We start from the raw sequence: 20133 nt of genomic DNA, 5'->3' as shown, positions 1-20133 counted from the left end.
CACACACACACAGACTCCAGCTGATAGGCTTTGCCCAGTCACGACTTCCACTGTGTGTGCAATTAAATTACACCTACTGCAAAAACAAGCATCAGGTTAAAACATCTAGATGGTCAAGCTGATTGGTTTAGTTCTAGAGTCGCACCGATCCGACTTTTTTCTGGCCGATTCCGTCATTTTGACCGATTCCAGTTTTTTTTTTTTTCCTTTGGGATTGCAGTAGTTCTGTGACAGCAGTAGCAGTTTGAATCTCACAGACAACATTTACTATTATTGATAATTACACTACTATGCATCAGAGCATATAGAGTTGTGTTACGTTTCTAGACTCCTAACAGAACAAGTTTCTAGCTTTTTCACATTTAATAATTAAACTTAGCTAAATAAATCTGATCTGCTGGTTTCCAGTCAGAGACAATCAAGTGAGGATTATTCCAATCTGTAGGTGACTGACTGGTGCCTCTCTGTTCAGGTGTAGTGTTAGAGCAGTAAAGGAAATTTGGGTTGGTTTGAGTCTCAATGCTACAGTCATTTACAGACATGAATCATAAATAACAAAACTGATGCCAAATAAAAATAGTTATTAAAAACGTAAATGCACAAGAACCAGTGACAAACTGTCCTAAACCTCAGGTTTAATTTATAAAATAACTTGTAAACAGGGAAATAAGATACTATGCACATTTTTTTAACTTAAAAGCTAAATGTAGCAGGAAAATGTAAACTGCTATAGATGCCATTATAACTGTAATAATATTCAATTTGTTTGCGACAGTGGGAATGCTTGTTGCTTTTCTACACAAAAAAGAGAAAACATTCAGAGAATCTTAACATGAAAAGGCTGTTGCACATTAGTTTTCTTTTTAGAAAGAAAACACAATTTGTTCATTTTTTGCCGTCAATTTTAGAAAAATATGAAATTTGTGTGTTGAAATTTTCCTTTCTTAAAAAGGGTTTGATGCACTAAATGCCTGTACATTTTTTTTTTTTAACAATTCTTTAATTTCGTCTGGGGCCCCAAAATATCATTCCGAGGGCCAAAAACAGACGCCAGGACTGAACTTTTGACACCCCTGAGCTGGTGGGGTAAGAGGCAAAAACAATGGTTACTTACTTCTAAATGTAATATTGCCTCATGAGCAAATAAATTCAAAATAAATTATATATCAAGTTGATTCTATCAGGTTTATGAATAATCAGTCACGGTGTATGAGGCTTCATTTTCCCAGCTGACCAGCAGTGTCCAGCAGTATGTGTGGGAGGGGCAATGCTGCATTACTTTACTCTCCACAGAACCTGACTCACATTTTCAGGCCCTTCACTAAACCTTTTTAAAACCATGGCAAAAGTAAGATGGAAGATTTTTGAAGAATCTCAGAAAACTGCAAATATTAACCACAAAGTAATTACGACCCTGGATTTAGTTCTGCAAGGTGGATATCTTTATTTTTAAAATTCTGATCAAAATCAAAGAAAAAAAAACATGACACTACTGTTTTTTTAATAAAGTACACCACTTCTTCATTAACTAATTCAACCAATTATCACAGGACATTTCATGAGAAATTAAGGAACACTTCTCCAAGCAAACACACGAGCAACTAATCCTTAATTAGTCTAAACAACAAATTAAGGACTGTTATTTGAAGCCAGCTCTCCATTAACTAATCTGACCCGCACCTAATTCACTTCCCGCAAGCAACTGAACGAATATTATCCTCTGCAAATCATCTGCTAATTAAATAAAGCCGTCATTGAGCAAACATTGCAAATCATCACGCACCTCATACTTTGCGAAACACTTTTAGCCACAACAGGAATGACAATCAGAGGTTGCTGGGGGTTTTTTTGTTGTTTGTTTTGTTTTTTAAAGTTCGTTGTCTGGCGGCTGCTGCGTCACGACTCACATTTGACCTTTCGACAAATACAAATAAATTAGCTTTCGCGCAAACATGGAAAGCAGGACCGACACCGAGCGTGTTGAGGTGGGGAGACTCTGTTTGGAGCAGAGAGGCTGCTGGGACAGGAGCTGGCTAATCTCATAACATGGGAAGGATCAATTTCAGTTATGTACTGTTATACTCGGCTTTATAGTCTAATCAATAGTAACAGGGCTTTTAGTCACATCTATACTGGCAGCGTGGCATCTTCTGATTTTTTTTTAAAGGCAGCATTAACGGACAGACGGTAAAATCTTTTCTTTTCTCTCTCTCTCTTTAATGGATGGAAACCGCATCAGGTTTTTTATTTGTGTTGTTTTTAACAAAGTACAGAGGGGGCTTAGGGCCCACATCATCCGTGAATAGCTAAAATCCACAAATATTTAAAAGGGGCAGTATTATGAATTTCAAAACGACATAGTGCCATTTTATAGCACAACTGAGAAAATATGTTGCCTTCAGTTGTTATAAAAATGTCATGAATATCAAACATGAGTTAAAAGAAATTCAACATTATAATTTAATGCTTTGAAATTGGGCCTTTGTCTCTTTAAGAAGCTCCTGTTCTTTCTGAAACTCCACCTTCAGGAAGTCATGACAACATGGCTCCTTTATTAACCCTTTAACAACGTTTTTACCAGCGTTTCACTGAGAAGTTTCTCCTATAATGAGCTCAGCAGATGCTCAGTTCCACCAGGTGTTTGCTAATTGCTGCTGGCTAGTCTGAAGGAGTCGTGGGTGAGGGCTGCCTTTTAAAGGAGAAGCTCTGAAGCTTGGAAAGTGCAGCTCTGAATGGGAGCTGTGCCTTGAAGGCGGAGCTAGGTCCACCAGGCGGTTTGGTCAGCTGAATGGTTGCCATGGAGATGAAAGGATTTCCCAAAGAGTCAGGGCAACACCACAGGTATGTTTTTGATGAGGGAATGACATTATAACATGATGTAAAGCTAAAAAAAAATCAATTTTACATAATGCTGCCCTTTTAAGACCTCCGGAAATGCTAACTGCGTATTTAAAAAAAAACAAATATACCTAAATATGCTTTTACTCAGTGGAAACCTCAGTGCTACCGTAGAAGTTAACATCTACAGTCTTTTTTCTAATAGCCACCTTTGTGGCTGCAGCCAATCAGCACCAAGGAAAATGAATAACATTAAGCAGCGTTGATTCTGCGTATTTCAGCTTCCCAAGCTAATTTTCTTTCGAATATTTTGGAAAAAATTTGCTCGCAGACAGATTTTTCATGAAAATTCACGAAACTGAACAGCTGACAGGTGGACTTCCACTGTACGTTACATGTCAAGCAGACAGCAGTCAAAGTACTTCATATTTACTAGTCAGGGACACAGTTTGGGCCTTCATAGTGCCATCAACTGCTTGTTACATTAAATACTTCCTCTTTTATAACAAACATTTCCTAAATATTTTTTTAATGAAGATGATAAATTAAAAGTGCAGTTTATTTTAGAAATTCAAACTAGACAACTGAGACTCATTTTTTCCTCTTACTACTGTGCATTTGTGCTCAGAAGTTGGCATTTTTGTCTTATATTCTGGAACTCAATCACCAACCCTTACATCCAAATCTAACATGGCTGAACTGTGTATAAAAACCACAGTGGAAGCTGAACCAACAAACTGTTTATTTGTGCCTGTGAATCCTGGTTTCTCGTCAAATCGCAGACACGTGTTGCACTTGTGCAGCATCTGTCAGTGAACTTGTTGCTAACGTGTGTGAATGCATTAAATGCTGAGAAATTTCATCTCAGCATTTCCCTTATTTGCATTTATCACTAAATATAGTCCAGTCAAAGAACACACTAATGTGGAGATTCGTCTTGTTACAGTAAAATCGAGGCCTGGCAACATTCCCAAACCTGAGATTCTGACTTTTGATGTAACCTTAAATACAACTTTATTAAGGTATGGTAAATTATGCTAACTTTTAATGATTGCATTGAACTTTGAGCAGCAGCTAATAACTAACATGTACAGAAAAATGCTGTTTGTGTGCACTTTACAGAGCCTTCTGGCTTTTTGGCTAACTATCCATGACATAATTCAGCTTATGGGAGAAAGTGCACATGCATTTACAGCCACAAAATTAATGGCAAGGGATAGTATGCTTTAATTTATAACGAAGGGGAGGAAGAGGCTGTGTGTGTGTTTTTTTTCTCTCTCTTCTGGTGAAGATAAATGTTCTGCTGAGGGTTTTTATTTCCCTTCCAGATGGTTACTCTTAATTTTCGTGGAAGACACTGATGAAACCAAACAGATGGCTCAGCTCTTTATATGAAGCATGTGGAAACTTGATATTATTATATATCCTTAACAAACAAGGACCTTAATTCACCACAGCTTAAGACCTCTTGCCTTTATTTATGCCAGTTGTGCGATTGTGATAGTAAAAATGTCTTATTAGTTTAACAATACATTTCAATACTCGTACGTGAGCAACATCAGGTGCAATTGACTCATTGTAAAGCAGCTTTATAAAGTTTCATATACACATAAAATTCAATAGGCCTCTGTTAGGTATTAAAGGTAAGTAGTTCAGATTTTTTTAAAAGGGGTTCTGTTGAGACAACTGCAGTAGATAACTTTTAATGTCTTCCATATAAATACAGATTTAAAAAATAAAATCTAAAACTAAATGTTAGCTTGTGCAAGGCAAAGCTAATGCTCATGAAAAACAATACTGTTCTGAAGAACTACAAGAATGAAGGTAGTTTAAATACTTATTCCAAAATGCATTATCAGATTAGGGTTTGGGGGTTTTTTATGCAGGGGCGGTCCGACCCTTTCTGGTGCCCTGGGCGGACATCCACCCACTAAATCACCAAGTGCTTGTGCAGACACTCAAACTTATTTTATTTTATTAGAAAAATTTGGAAAATAAACTAGAGTAATACTAAAAACACCCATAAACATACTATATACCAGGAGGTCAAAAGTATACAATACACTCCAAAACACTAACATTACTTCCAGTTGGCAAAAAAAGATTACTTGAAACCTAAATCTGACCGTGGTATGTTATTTAAGCTTGGTTACATCCATGTTTGGGAGTCTTACTTTGGAACAAAAAAAAGGAATAGCCATGCTATGCTATATTAGCATTGTCCAGCTGGCAGATAGAACATGGTTACAAATGCATTGAGGAGCTCCATTCACTAAGCCATACACAGTATAGAAAAGAAACAGTGATAATGTGACAGGATGCAAAAGATTTTTTGAAAGATTTTCTACCTAGACCTTTTTTTTATAATCTCTAATTATATAAAATTCTATTTAAGTTCAATGCCATTTAGGGCATTATCACATTATCACTGTTTCTCTTTAACAGTGATACTGTTAGTGATACTCTGATACTGTTAAAGAGAAACAGTGATAATGTCACAGAATGAGAAAGATTTTTAAGACAATAAATAACTATTAGCGGCTAACAGTTAGCTACCTCAGAGTAGCAACACTGTAGGGCTTCTTTTTACAGTATGCAGTGGGATTTTAAAACACTGTTTGAGTCTTTCTAGTTCAATCACATTTGGCTGAAGTGGTGATAATGTGAGAGGATGCAAAAGATTTTTAAAAATAACTGTTAGCGGCTAAAAGTTAGCTACCTCTGTGTTTCCTCTTGGAGTGTTTCCTCTAGGGGCTTTTTTACAGTCTTTAATGAGAAAAAATTTGTTTGAGTCCTAGTAGGTTAAAGTCCAAAATACTTAGACAGCTCATAAGATCTCAAGAGAACCACAATTTAAAAATAAATCTCAGCTGTCCCTTCAAGACATTTTGTTGCCAATAATACTCCTGTCATGACTAACAATCATCTTTAGTTTTGGAGCACTTTTTTCTTTTATTATATCGAATGATGGAAACATTATTGAAAATGTCCTGACAGAATGCTAAAGCTGTGATGTGACCAATATGGGATTTCCTCCTTTAAATCCAAAAACGAATAAAATATTTTAAAGTTAATTTAAATATTTCCTTTCACTTATTATTATTTTTTTTCTATCTTTTGCTTAGCTCCCTTGCTGAACTGATAAACAGCTGGAGAGGAGACATCTGTATCATATCACATTCTCTGGAGCTGTTGGCGAGGGAAAACAGTCGGAGCCTGCAATGGATCAATGACAAGCCCTCACAATTACTCTCCGGCTCGGAGCTGAGTGGATGCTTCTGGAATCCATCAAATCCGCACGAACGGCGCGGCTCTTTGAAATCTGGAGGCACTGTCTCAGAGCTGCCCCAATCAATAGATTTATTTCATCAACATCGCATTTGGATGAATGTGTGTGACGAGGGGGGAGGTGGGGGAGGAGACATGAACGGCTTCCATCCTCCTCACATGTCAGCTGAGAACTCGTCTCCGGTGAAACTAGAGGCCAAATCAGCCACAAAAGCGTTCCTACTTTATTTTGTCACGTGACAGACACAACCGTCCATGTATTCCACTGGGACTTTATGGAATAGATTAACTCTAATTAGTGCATGGAAGGAAAATAACACACTTTTTAACTTTTTACAAATGAAATCTAAATAATGCCACATGAATCGGCGCAACTGCAAAAAGCTCCTGATTAGTAAAAAGAGTAAATATCCTGCTGTTTTTTTCTGCTGGAGAACCTCAAAAAGTTATCAAGTTGCTTTGCTCCGCAAGCAAGGCTAGCAAGCGAGAACTGTAAACATTTCTGACATGACAAAGACTGAAAGAACCGTCCCAGCCAGCTAAAATCAGAAGGTATGAGGCAACATTTATGCTAAACAAATGTAAATATTACTGAACAGTGAATAAAAGTGTGTGGGGGGGGGGGATTCTGAAAGTCAATGTTTCTTTACAGATTTTGTAGCATTGTCTGGGTGTTAGGAAAGGTGGCCCAGCTACAAGCTAACTCTGTTTGGAGATTCGTGGCAAGGAAAAGTTTAAGAACCCTGCACTGGTGAATGAACAGTTCAATGGTGAAAGCAAAGGAACACAGCGGACATGTCAGGGAGAAAGTTTCCAACCGAGTTAAAAGCGTAGGTTGGAAAAATACATCAGAATGACTTTTAGTCATGCACTCCACAAATATGGCTTTAATGGAAAACCTATGATTTAAAAAAAAAAAGCTAAGCTGTATTTTTGCTACAATGCTTGTCAATTTCAACCACGTGGAAGACGGCGCTCTTATCAGATGGGACCAACACTGGAGCCTCAAGAGACTCTTTGGCTCTTTCACAACGGCTCTCAGAGACACTGCTGAAACCATGAAGAACCAAATGATGTTTTTAAATATAGATATAAGAAGAAATGCAGGGTTTAGCTGCTCTCAAACTCTTTCATGGAAAAATTGCATTAAATTTCCATGACAGAATGACACTAAAAGTGTGATTAATATTTTTCATCTTTTCAAGATTTTTTAGGTTTTATTTTAAACCCCAGAAAAAAAAAGAAGTAAAACGATGGTTGTTTAAAAATGACAAGCTTTTTATAGGAGATATTTATCAAAAAATTATAAGTAGAGCTTTTTCATGGCTCTAAGCAAGATTTTTGTAGCTCAACTGAGTGCAAAATGGCTCTTTGGACCCCTGCCCTAAACACACTGTCCCCACACTGAAACATGGCGGGGGCGGCATCATGCTGTAGTTTCCTTCAACAAAACAGCAAAAGCAGCTTAGAGTTGACATGAAGATTATTGAGAGAAAAATAAACATTAAAAAAAAGCAGCAAAGACACTGATGTTGACGAAGCTGCTCCTGGTTTTCAATTTCCAATCAGCTAAATCGTCACTACTTTCATCAAGACAAAACATCCATCCACATGGGAGCCACTGATGAAAATAACTATTTGCAGCTGCACCTCTCCCCGTTTACGTGTAATCAGATATTCTAATTAAAACCAAACCACCAGGCTTTGTTGTGTTTGTTTTGTGTTTTTGTTCAGCACCACGGACAGCCCCTACTTCCTCCCGGCGGACAAACACCCGGTTAGCCGACCTGGTTCACACCTGCTGACAGAGCCGACACTTTGTGTCGCCCTGTGGGATAATTGCAGCGGCGATGTGAGATCAAATTGTCTTTTTCCCATCCCTCTTCCTCCATCTCCAGAAACAGAGGCCTTCGGTTTGTATTGTCCGCCGTCGCTATGTGTGAATTATCTGCAGTTTTTGCGGGGAGACTCAGCTTGATGACGCGCGGGGGTGTGAAGTACCTTCGCGAGCTTCAGAGCGGCGCCGTGAATGGTTCCGCGCGCTCATTGAGCCCGCACGTGCGACTGAGTCGACTGAGAGGTGGGATGGTTTACAGGGGTTGAATAATGGGAGTGTGAGGAAAAGGAAGATTGAATGAATTAAATCTTCTCTTCTTCTGCGCTTCATTCCGACAAGTCAAACCGGGAGGACTTGGAATTCGTTTTTTTTCCCCGAGCCGAATCAAATCAAACACCGTACGAGGGGAGGTGTGTGTGTGTGTGTGTGTGTGTGTGTGTGTGTGTGTTGGGGGCGGGGGGGGGTTCAGCAATAACAAATAATACCAATCAGAGCGTCTTCCTGCAGATGTGAGCCTTCCCGGCTTCAAAACACGCAGCTGGATTCTTATCATTCCACGCTGACGAAATGTGTAATCAATTCTCTAATTAACTACTTAAATGGTTCAACCAATCACCATCAGCGTCAATTAACATTCAAAGCGATCTCCCTCGGATTCGGCGTGCCGTGATTAGCCCGGCTACATGATGGGCAATTACAGAGAGAGGAGCACGCGACGTTAACCGCAAGGCCTATTACAATCACGCGCGCGGGGCCCTCAGATCTGCGAGCGCGACGATGAAGCGGAGAGGCACGGCAAGGATGGAAGAGGAGGAGGAGAGGAGGGAGGAAGAGTAACAAAGAGAAGAAGAGATGAAAGGGCATTTCTTCAGGAGGAGGAGGAGTCTTCGTGTGTTCGTTCAGATTTAACAAAGGCACGGGGAGCTTCCAGATTGTTTCCCTTCCTTCAAAGGGAAATCTGATGTCAAACACCAGCCGCAACATCTACCGCTAGTGACAGACTTTTAATGCAAATCTGAGTGATCTCCGAATGCATGTTGGCTTCGGTGCCTTTAAAATCCATTGTAAAGTTTAAGGAAAACATCAATTATATGGGGAGGAAATCCCCCCCACCCCTCCAGTGCTTTCCTTCTTGTAATCTCGGACAGTTGAGTCCACTCGGACGTTTATTAGAGCCGAGTCACCAGCGACATCAAAGCGGAGGCTGGCCACTGGTAAAAGCAGCGGCATCGTGCTCTTTCATTGGTTCACTTCATTTGTCTGGCCCGGGCGATCAACGAAAAGTGAAATTCTTTTAATTACTTTGACTTGGCAGCGTTGAAAGGGAAATTGACCCACATTTGGCTTTGCTTTTCATTAATTTTCTTCTGGCCACGCAGCTTACGTTGCTGAACCCACAGCCTCTCTTTAAGAAACACCAAAGATGGACTCCACAAACAGGAAGTATCAGAGTTCTTTGTGATGTTTTTAGGCTGTTAGCACATTGGGTGGGGAGGGGAGGGGGGGGGACTTCCCCTGTCTACTCACAGATTAATCTCCTTAATTACCTGCTATTTAGCAGGTAATTAAGGAGATTAGAAATTAGAAATTAGAAACATCAGAATTTATTGACTGGCCCATATGGGAACCCTAACAAACTTTTCTAATGCAGCCAGAAACAGCAGAAGAGAGTGACCATGAAAAACAAATATCGGCAACAAGCTAGCAAAGTTATTGCGTCTGTCATTAAAATAAACACCTTCTGGCCACCGCAAATAGCTAGGCTAATTCACAAGCTAATATCAGCAAGCATCAAGATGTTGACAAAAAGTAAATATTCAGATCAATTCATTCACAAGTACAAACAAATGAAGCCATGGTTTGGCTTCTTTAAGTAAATAGCAGCGAGTGGTTTTTCTTTTTGACAGCTGTACACAAAAAACACATGAAAACAATAAATTTACAATCTAAAAGTTTGCCGGAATACAAAGTAGAAAAAAATTAAACATGCTCCAAACATAAAGTGTTTCTGCATATTGGACATCTGGGTCACCTGATGTCACAATGGGTTTAAACCACAGATGCGTAGCTACTACTAAATACATTTTATGCCAATAGCCTCCACAGCCACCAGATGTCAATCAAACACAGCACTGACATGGAGCAGTGGAAGCAGAGAGTAGCATGCTAAAAGTGAAGCTAACCAATCCATCCATCCATTTTCTTTACACCCTTGTCCCTTGGTGGGGTCGGGAGGGGTGCTGGTGCCTATCTCCAGCTAACTTTCCGGGCAAGAGGCGGGGTCACCCTGGACAGGTCGCCAGTCTGTCGCAGGGCAACATAGAGACACACAACCATGCACACACACACTCACACCTAGGGGCAATTTAGAGAGACCAATTAACCTGACAGTCATGTTTTTGGACTGTGGAAGGAAACCAGAGTACCCAGAGAAAACCCATACATGCACAGGGAGAACATGCAAACTCCATGCAGAAAGACTGGGGCTGGGAATTGAACCCAGAACCTTCTTGCTGCAAGGCAACAGCTCTACCAACTGCGCCACTGTGCAGCCCAAGCTAACCAATCATTTTGTGATTTCTTGTGGGCTGAACCTGAGTTTTATACATTGTGTTAAACATATGCATAAAAACCAGTTCTGGAGGCTAAAAGCAGTGTAAACTCATGGTAGCAAGAATCTACCTAGCAGCAGGCTGCTAAAATATTCAAAAGAAAATTGATAAGCTGAAATACTTAGCCACAATGCTACTTGACACGCTATTTGCTGGCATTTACACAGGGTACCTTTTATTTTCCTAGGCCCTGATTGGCTGTACCCCAAAAGTTCAGATAAGAAAGAAAGTGGATGTTTCCCCTGTGTTTATTATTGGATACTAAGGTATATTTGGTGTTTAAACCATTAAAATAGGCAGTTATAAGAGTTTCTAGAGGGGCTGTGAAGTATTTTCGATCCTTTTTGCATTTGCGATCCCTAATCCTTGTAAATACCAAGGGCCCACTGTAGTGGTGTAACAGGCGCGGCTCATATCCCAACCTTCGGTCCTTTTTCATACATCTTCCACACTTCTCTCCCTCTCTGTCTGTTTCCTGTTTTTTATTAAAATGGAAACTGGCAAGAAAGTGAACAGTTCAGCCTAGAAAAATAAGTTCCAAAACCTGTAATTGAAACTAGAACTTTTTTTTTTTTTATCAGGAGCGGTCCTACCCTGTTTGGTGCCTCGGGCAAACAACCCCCCCAAAACACCCTGTTTTAAATCACCTTGTGCCATTGCAAACACCAAGTTTTTTTTCAAGACACAAACAAACTGCATATCATGACCTTAAAAGAATACAATACAAAAAATAAAAAATAAAATACGTGCAAATAAAATAAGGCATTTGCAAACTGAATTAAAACTCATGCATCCCAGATGAGATACCGCCCTGAGCAGCTGCCCACATCGCCAATGTCAGAAACTGCTACTCTTTTTTTTCATTTATTTTTTTTTATCAAACATTAAGAAATCATTGACTTAAAACAAGCTCCTATTTCTTGCTGAAAAGTTACCTGTAAGTTAGTTTTGTCTTATTTCTAGTGTACTAAGATATTTGCTCTAGAAACTAGACAAAAAAAAAATACTTGGAATATCTTCTTCGATGTCATACATGTTTTCATTCTTGTCTAAGTCTTCTATTTTAGGCCTCAAACTGCCTCAGAATGTCATCGACTTCCTCATATTGACGCGTTGGGCCAACCATCATTTCATAACCGTCTTCTTGCAGGGAGCCAGACGTTCTCCAGAATTGGTCTTGAGGGACGTCTATTTCCGAGGGGGTCTTTTAATGACGATTTCCCTCAGCTGCTTTTTTTCGCACGTCGGTGCCTGGGAGAACTAACGGTTTGATTCGCCAAATCGAGGCATCTCCAGTCTTCATCTCCTCCTTTCATTTTACACATGCGCGCCATTTCATATGGTGTCTGCTGCCGAACACAGCCTTTGTCAGACCAAGCCCCCGCAACAGCCGAGGCGTGATGGAGCGGTGGCAGCAGGAGGGTGACATGCGTACACACCCCGAGCGTGTAGCCGAGCCCCGAGCAGCTCCTCTCCACCAGCGGGGGGTTAAGTACCTTGCTCCAGGGCACTTCCATCACGACCGCTGAGGGACAACAGCGTGTGTCGGTGCTGCTGCTGCTCAGACTCTCTCTGCCCCACTGGATCAGGCGTCCAAGCCAAGCTCAGTGGTTGCCAAGTTATTTTGTTCCCGTTGAACTGTAGAGGTCGGCTCTTTTTAGACCACACCACCTACAATCCGCAGCATGCAGCAGAACAGCTGATTACTTGGTGATATTAAGTGACATTTTTAAGATTTTTCAAACGGGACATTACCCTGTCTCGCGCTCGCACATTCCCCCGAGGCCAGAAATGAGCCGAGGATCATTTAGGCGAGGTTATTATTGCCAACTAAACGATAACTGAAATGGAGAAAACATCTTTGTCAACTGAAATAAATAAAAACGGTGATGAATGGGGAACAATTGGGGGTGCAGCAATGTGTTGGTGCCGATTTCCTTAATTTTGAACAATACTTTGTACATGTGAGGCTGATCTTACCCACTGATCTTATCTACCTCAGCGAAGGTCACTGTCCTCTTCTGCTCTGCTGTGAGAGGTTTGACTGGTAGCCCCGCCCACCAGGTCATGTCTGCACGTTTGCACTTAACAATAATCACACCACTGTTGCCAAATAAGCAACTTTCTTGCTATATTTAGTGGCATTTCAGACAAAAAAAAAAATTGGTATCAGCAAAAATTGGAATCGGCTCATTAGGCTTTTTGTAAGATTGGTAATTGGCCAGAAAACTGTAACCTGTGCACCCCTGGGAAAAACTATTACTAACTGGAACTATTTTGTGGTTTTATGAAACTAACTAAAACATATTGAAATTATATAAGATCCCTTGTTTTTGTGTGTATGAATCTATTAGCCTTTCGAACCGATGTGACATTGATTTCAACTGTTGGAATATTACAGGACTTAAGCTAGTCCGCAAAATGGCGACAGAAAAATTTGTGAGGAAACGCCAGAGTGAGTTGGTTTTTCCAGAATAATTAAATATATCTTTTGAAAATTAGATCTTCTTTTGAAGATGTATTAACAAATCGATGTATTCATCACGATACAATACTTTTTTAATTCTGTGCCCAAACACAAACCAAAGTAGGAAAAAACTAAAACTACTTCTATAACTAATAAAAAACTAAACTAAAAGGAACAATACTTAGCTAATAAAAACTGGCAAACACAGTGAAAACAAATTAAAACTAACTGAATTAGACACAAAATGAAACTCTAATGAAAAACCTTGGACCACTACAACCCTAATTCAGACGGCTGCCGTTCTCTTTCAACACAACGACAAAGTGATAAAAATGAAAGACATACAAGTTTGGATGTTTTCTTTTTCTTTTCTTTTCTGTAAGTCACAGTCATATAACGAAGCTCGGACTCAGTAGGTAAAGAGAACAAAGGGAGAACGATGAGGCCCCGGCATTAAACTTTTACTTTAATCTCAAATATTATTGAATGATTTAAAACAAGGAAATGACTCCATGTCGCATTCTATTCAGCGCTCTAAGACAGACTTATTAGATTCAGACTAGTACTGATTTTTAGAAATTATAAAAAATAAAATAAAATACAAATTGCCTTGCAAAAATATGCACAATTGTGAAAGTAAAAGGATGGATTTCTATTTTTTTCTCTCCAAATGAATAGATGAAATGTAACAGCTTGCTGTTGCATTCAATATTCCCTTTTTCTTTTATCCCCCTAAATGAAATCCAGTAGTCATTTGTCTTTACAAGTCAATTGATTTATAGCCTAACTGTCTGTAATTTATTCTTCATATAAAGCATGGCTATTTAATTGTGAGGCCTGTGACAACAAATAAACAGCATCCAACACACAGGTGGTTGACGCAGCTGCTCAATTTTTTCTAAGCATGTTACTATATACAATCATTAAAACACAAACCTGAGTCGATTGGGAATCGTGTCAAAGTAAGTAAATGGATATACCGGAGCATTATTTTTTGCAGACTGTAATACAGGAGACCCTAAATCTCCATAAAAATATCATGTTAGAGCAAATCGAAACTAAACATTTTTTTAGGCACAATTGAGAAGCTACAACTGTAAAAAAAAAAAAGAAATCAAGATGGAATCTGAAACTAAAGCATCGATCTCAGCCCGCTGGTACTGATTTGATACTGATACTGACTCGGTATCGATATCATCGATATTTTAGATCAAACTGCCCACCTCTAGTTCAGATCTAAGCTAAACTATGTTCAGCTATTGGAGTGACCCAGTCAAAGTTCACACCTAAATCCAAATGAGAATGTGTTGCACAACTTGACAATGGATGCGCTCTCCATCCATGAGGCTGAGCTCTTCTGCTAAAAAAACATTTCAGCCAGGAGGTAGGAACGCACTGTGAATATTATTGTTGAATATAACAATATTTCATCTGCTGTTATGATGCTTTAAAACATGTGTGACCTTTAAAAGTAACATATTGCAGTGGGACTCCTGAGTATTTTCTGGGCTTCCAAAGAATGAATAGCCAACAAAAATACTTTCCAGAGAGTCATTTTCTACATTAACATTGCAAGCACTAATTTTGCAAAAAGAACATATTGCCCATCCATTAATCTGTTATAACTACTGTATGCAACTTTTATTTACATTTTTTTTGTTCACATTTTCATTAAAATTATCACCGTGGTGTGTCAGTATAAAGCATATAAACTGTGAAAAAAATCAAGCTCCTCTGTCTCCTCCCAGTGCTAACTAGAAACAACCAATCAGAGCCAGGAGGCGGGTCTTAGCGCTGCAAATCAAGCATGTGTTCACACAGTTCACAATGCTAAAGCTGGCCCATCACAACATATCCTGCCACTAATGCTAATGCTAGCTGACATGGCCACCAGTGACACAAGATAAACATTTTTTCTCTAATGGTAAGTCGTTTCTCTACTAGCACATTAAGCAGCGCATGCACGAGTATGACTGATAGCGCTACGATGCTCCTCCCTGTGCTGATTGGTTGTTTTTGGCTGGCAGTCTGCTATCGTAGCTCAGGGAAGACGTGGGGGAGCTCGATTTGTTTCATTTTTATTTATTACCAAAATATCTGTCTCTTCATTTACTGTCACAACTTTGTGAAAAAAACGCATTTTTTTTAAAGCGACATACTGCAGCTTTAAGAGAGCTGCAGAAAAAGACCTCCAGCTGGGATTGTTTCCAGTGAAAGCTGTTGACTCATATATGGCTGAATATACAAATCCACTCTTTAAAAATATTTTATACAAATCTCTTGATTTTAAAAGTTGAAGCACTTGCTGTGGTTCGGTTTTCAAGCTACCAGACAAACGTTTGCCTCCACCGGGCCGATTCAGGAAGCTATGTGGAAATATTCTCTCTATATCTATGTGTGTGAATGCAAGATGTGTGAAGCTGATGGCTCTTTTATTGCGGCGGCTCTCTCAGGCGGGTTAGCAGCATACCATAAAGACCCCGGTCGACTTTGCGCCACCATCTGCTGAGCTGTGATGAGCCCTCTGCTGCAGACAGTGATGAGACCATTAGAAAGCACCGACTCACAGCAGCGCCACCGGACACACTGCATCTCCTCTTCATGGAGAAATACGGAAGAAGAAACCTTCCCGGCGCAACCAGAACCCGACCAACGTGTGCCGAGAATTCAAAACAGTCAGCTTCAGTAAAAAGAAAGAAAAAAAGTGAATCCCGCAGAGAAACAGAGATGTGTCTGGCGCATTTTGAGCGTCTGCAGTTACTGCAGCATGTTCCGGCCTCCGGAGCGTGGAAGCCTGGAGAGAATCCCTTCTCTCCATGTGGGTCTTTGTTCTTACGTCCTCTGCTGTGCACAAAATGACTTGGCGGAGCAGAAGGCGACACGAGGTTGTTCGAGAGCGGGACATCTTTGTCTCCGGCAATGCTCTGACTAATGCTGGTTTTGAAAGTTCAAAGGTCAGCACACATGTGGAATATCTGCAGTGAACTACAGAGCCTGCTGCTGCACAGGCACCAGATTTAACAGGTTGCTGGCGTTAAGATCATCTGAGGGTCCAACAAAGTCTGGAATTTGATTTTGGTCTTTTCTACGAATGAGGGAGGAAAGAGGGAATATCGAAAAATATTTGTATTTTCATCTAGATGGTTACTTCCTTCCTTATTTCCCATATTTGTTCTCGTTTTTTTGTCTTTCTTTTTTCTTGATTTCTTTTTCTTTCTTTGCTTTTCCTTCTTCTGTACTTTACCTTTCTTGTTTCCATACATAAATATATGTATTCCTTTCTTTATCCCATATTTTTCATCTTATTCTATTCCATCCTTCTTTTATTTCCTTATATCTCTCCCTGTCACATTTCCTTTTGTTTTCATCTCTTGTCTTCCCTTTTTCCTTTCTTTGCTCTTCCTTTTCCTGTACTTCCTTATTTCCATTTATCTTTCATCCTTCCTTCCGTATTTCATTTTCTTTCATCTGCATCCCTTAAGTTTATTTTTTCCTTCCTGTTCATTTTTCTCCCTTCCTTATTTCCCTTTTTCATTCTTTCCTTTATTGATTCCTTCCTGTGCTCCTTTGTCTCTCCTTCTTTCTATATTTCCTTTTATATCATCTTTCCTTCCTTTTTCTTGAATTTGTTTTCTTTCCTCATGCTTCCTTCTTCTGTACTTTTCCTTTTTCTATCCTTCCTTCCATATTTTCTTCTTTCTTCCTTTCCTTCTAGTTCCTTTATCTTCCCTTCCTTTTTTCTTGAACTACTTTTCTTTCTTGCTTCTTCTTTCCCTTTTTAATTTACATTTATCCTCAATCCTTCCATATTTCCTTCTTTTCTTCTTGTCTTTTCTTTCTCCACCCTTCCCAGTTCCCTTTTGTCATTCTTCCCTTTATTGTTTCCTTCCTGAATCCCTTCATCCATCTCTTTTTCATTAGTTAATATTGTCTTGTCTTCCTCCCTCTTCCTAGTTTTTCTTCATCCATTCCTTCCACTTTTCTTTTTCTTTTATTGCTCTCTTCCTTCCTTCTTACCTTCCTTGCCTCCTTCCAATGTTTTTAGAGTGTTTGTTCCATTTATGAATTCTATGAATTTACTGCAATTATTTCTGGAGATGCCAGACTTTACACAACCAAACATGAACAGAGGACTCTGGAACTCTGGGAATTTGGGTCTGAAAAGGACGGGAATGTGATCTGGAAAACAGCTGGAACCCAGCGGTTCTCAGAGACCGTGGGGTCTCACCGGCAGCGGGCAAAGTGTGAGCGTCTTCCTTCCACGCAGCGTGATAAAGACAAAACCAATCTAATTTGGGGTATTTAATAACAGCCTAACAGTGATGCATAAGCAACACATGGAGGTGCCATAAATCACCCCGGCCCGACTTCACTCTGTCATTAAGCCTTCACGGCTGCGCGTGGAAAAGAGGCATCCCATAAATCACAACAACACCTGTGGTGCACCAGCTCACCAATCAGCCACAAATCTGAACGCGGGATTATCACTATTCATTACCGAAGGGCTGAACCGTAATAAACAGCTAATTAACAAACTTGTGAGAGGATGCGCTTCCTTTTCATCCGCATCCCCCTCTCCTCTCCTTCCACCTGATGTCACAAATGAAGGCACCGCGCGCGGAGCGGAGCCCCGGCGTCGCGCTCGCCGCGGAGCGCGCGTGCCTCCCCGGTCGGGGCTCCGCCGGTAACAACGCCAGCTCGGACGGTGACACAACAAAGGCGGTCTGTGCGCGGTTCTCTCTCCCCTCCCTCCCGGCGCTCACTTTCACTCCTCAACCTTCACAAACGATCACAAAATAACACAAACTCGGCTCTGACCTCCAGCGTCCACTCATCCCGCACTCAACAGGGAACACGCACAGATGCACAGAGGAAATCAAAACAAAGCGGCGTGCGGGACTCACCACGGCTGCTCCAGCTCCCAGTCCCTGAAAAAGTCGAATTCAAAGAGGTCCATCGCCGCTTCGGCCGCTGCTGTCGATGGTTAGAATCCAAAGCCGGTGCTACGTGGTTCTACATAAGCTGCTGCTGGTGCTGAGTGTGTGTGCGTGTGTGTGTGAGAAAAAGAGAGAGAGGGAGAAGAGACAAGCGGCTGCCGCTGCCAGGAAGCTGCTACGTGGTCGAAGAGAGCTGACAGCCAGGCAGAGGTGGAGGGAGGGAGAACACACACATACACACTCTCTCTCTCTCTCTCTCTCTCACACACACACACACACACACACACACACACATGCTCCACACACAGGCATACTGAGATAGTCATTGGGAAAAAAAATGAGCTTCTTTTATAACAAGGTTTATATAACACTCATTTTGCAAAGATACAACTTCCTGAACTCCTCAGGAAAAAAAAGTAAACATCTGAAGCAGAGTGAGCATCGGGGAAATAAATATAATCAACACCATATTTTAGAAATTTGCAAGGTATGCATGCATGGAGGAGCCGCTCTCATTACATTAATCCTACTGCTAAGCTAATAAAAATGACCTTAGGAGAATTTTTCATTGCCTTTACTGCACATTCACCAACAGATTGCTATGGTACTCCGAAATAAAATCTGGCGCCATCAGTTTGTCTTCAGAAGTCTCCTCATTAGGAAGCAGATTTCACCTGCGTCTATTAATCTCAGTGTAAATCCAACTGTTCTGTGAAGGACTTGAAGGTCTGTTGGAGAACAAGGTTCTAGGTAGGAGTGCACTGATTTATCGGCCAACCAATTCATCATTGCCGATTTTCTTAATTTTGAGGGATCTGTGAATATGTATACTTACTTATACACCAATCATGTCTACCTCTGCAAAGGTCTAAAAATCACACACTGTTCTCTTCTGCTCTCCTGTTAGAGATGTTTGGCTGACAGGCTGGCCAATCGGGTCATGTCTGTATGTTTGCAGTTAACAACAGTCACCCCACTGTTGCAACTGAGTGACTTTCTTGCTATATTTAGCAACATTTCCGACAAAAACAATTGGTATCAGCCAAAATTGAAATTGGTAGGTCAGGCTTTTTACAATGTCTGTAATCTGAAATCGACCAGAAAATTGCAATCGGTGCACCCCTAGTTCTAGGACACAAAAACAATATTCCAGGGTTTGGACATCCACCCACCGAGAAATGACCCTCCAACTGAACTGAAAGTTCAAGCAAGATTGGGTTTTAATTAAATAAGGTAGATTTCAGTCAACTACTAGTGGTGGTAGAAAGTCATTGAAAAACTATTAGAAGTTCCATTTAAAGTCCTTCTTAAGCCATTGGGACAGAGCAAACATGGTCAAGAAGGTGTTTATCAGATGATATTGAACTCCCTTGTTTAGGAGTTTATGCTATTGGACCGTCAAACAATGGGAGACAGCAAGCTCAATTATTAAGAGTGGGTGCTATGGCACTTCCGGTCTCAGCTGCCTTCAAGTAAATGCAATTAAACCAATAAAATCCTCATTTTAAACAGAACTATTCTCTTACGGTTTCCTAAAACGGGCATCGGCATACTCCAAAACAGCGGCAGCAGCCGTGGCAGCTCAGGCACCCTAAGCAGCAGCCACCGGAAGCTCCCATAGCTAACACCGGAAGTACCTTTACTACCTGTCACTGCTTGCTCGATGAGAACGGCGTTCTGACGATTTGTGCTACCTCATCAGATTTAAATAAAACTTACCGTAACGAAACTTCCACAGACGGAATCTATTGACAAGAAATCTGCTGAGTAAGCAAGCTGTTACGTAGCATCGGAGTACGCATGCGCGTTGTCAAAAGGTAGAACGGATTGTTGGGTAGCACAGACAGTCGGAACACCTGCGGTCATGAGGAGGACAGGAAGAGCAACATCAGGTTTTAGCAGTTTTCCAGAGCCGTGAATGTTTGTTTCTTTTAATTTTTTTTTAGAAAAGTTGAACAGACATCTCACCAGTTGCAGGTTCTTTGTCAGGGTCGCTACATCAATGGACAGCCAGAAACGAAGCTTTGAAGCTGCCTGTCTTAATAATAATAATAATAATAATAATAATTAATAATAATAATTAATAATAATAATCTCCTCGACTTCTTCTTGTTATGTTTTATGGCGGTTGGCAGATCAAATGTGGTGGTGCAT

At 40.5% G+C, this 20133-nt stretch overlaps 1 protein-coding gene across 2 annotated transcripts in view; it reads right to left on the bottom strand.

Moving 5' to 3' along the window:
• aff2 (AF4/FMR2 family, member 2) overlaps window positions 1-18234 on the bottom strand; it is a 167044-nt gene extending 148810 nt beyond the window's left edge. For both annotated transcript variants that reach the window (XM_016679805.1, XM_016679803.1), the window contains exon 1: window positions 17947-18234. In XM_016679805.1, the coding sequence (XP_016535291.1) occupies window positions 17947-17999 (53 nt within the window). In that variant the 5' untranslated portion in view covers window positions 18000-18234. The remainder of the gene's footprint in view (window positions 1-17946) is intronic.
• Window positions 18235-20133: the final 1899 nt, after the last annotated feature.

The sequence above is a fragment of the Poecilia formosa genome, unplaced genomic scaffold (assembly GCF_000485575.1).
Source record: "Poecilia formosa unplaced genomic scaffold, Poecilia_formosa-5.1.2 Scaffold221, whole genome shotgun sequence".
Lineage (NCBI taxonomy): Eukaryota > Metazoa > Chordata > Actinopteri > Cyprinodontiformes > Poeciliidae > Poecilia > Poecilia formosa.
Note: the sequence above shows the minus strand (reverse complement) of the source record. Positions and strands in the feature narration are given on the sequence as shown.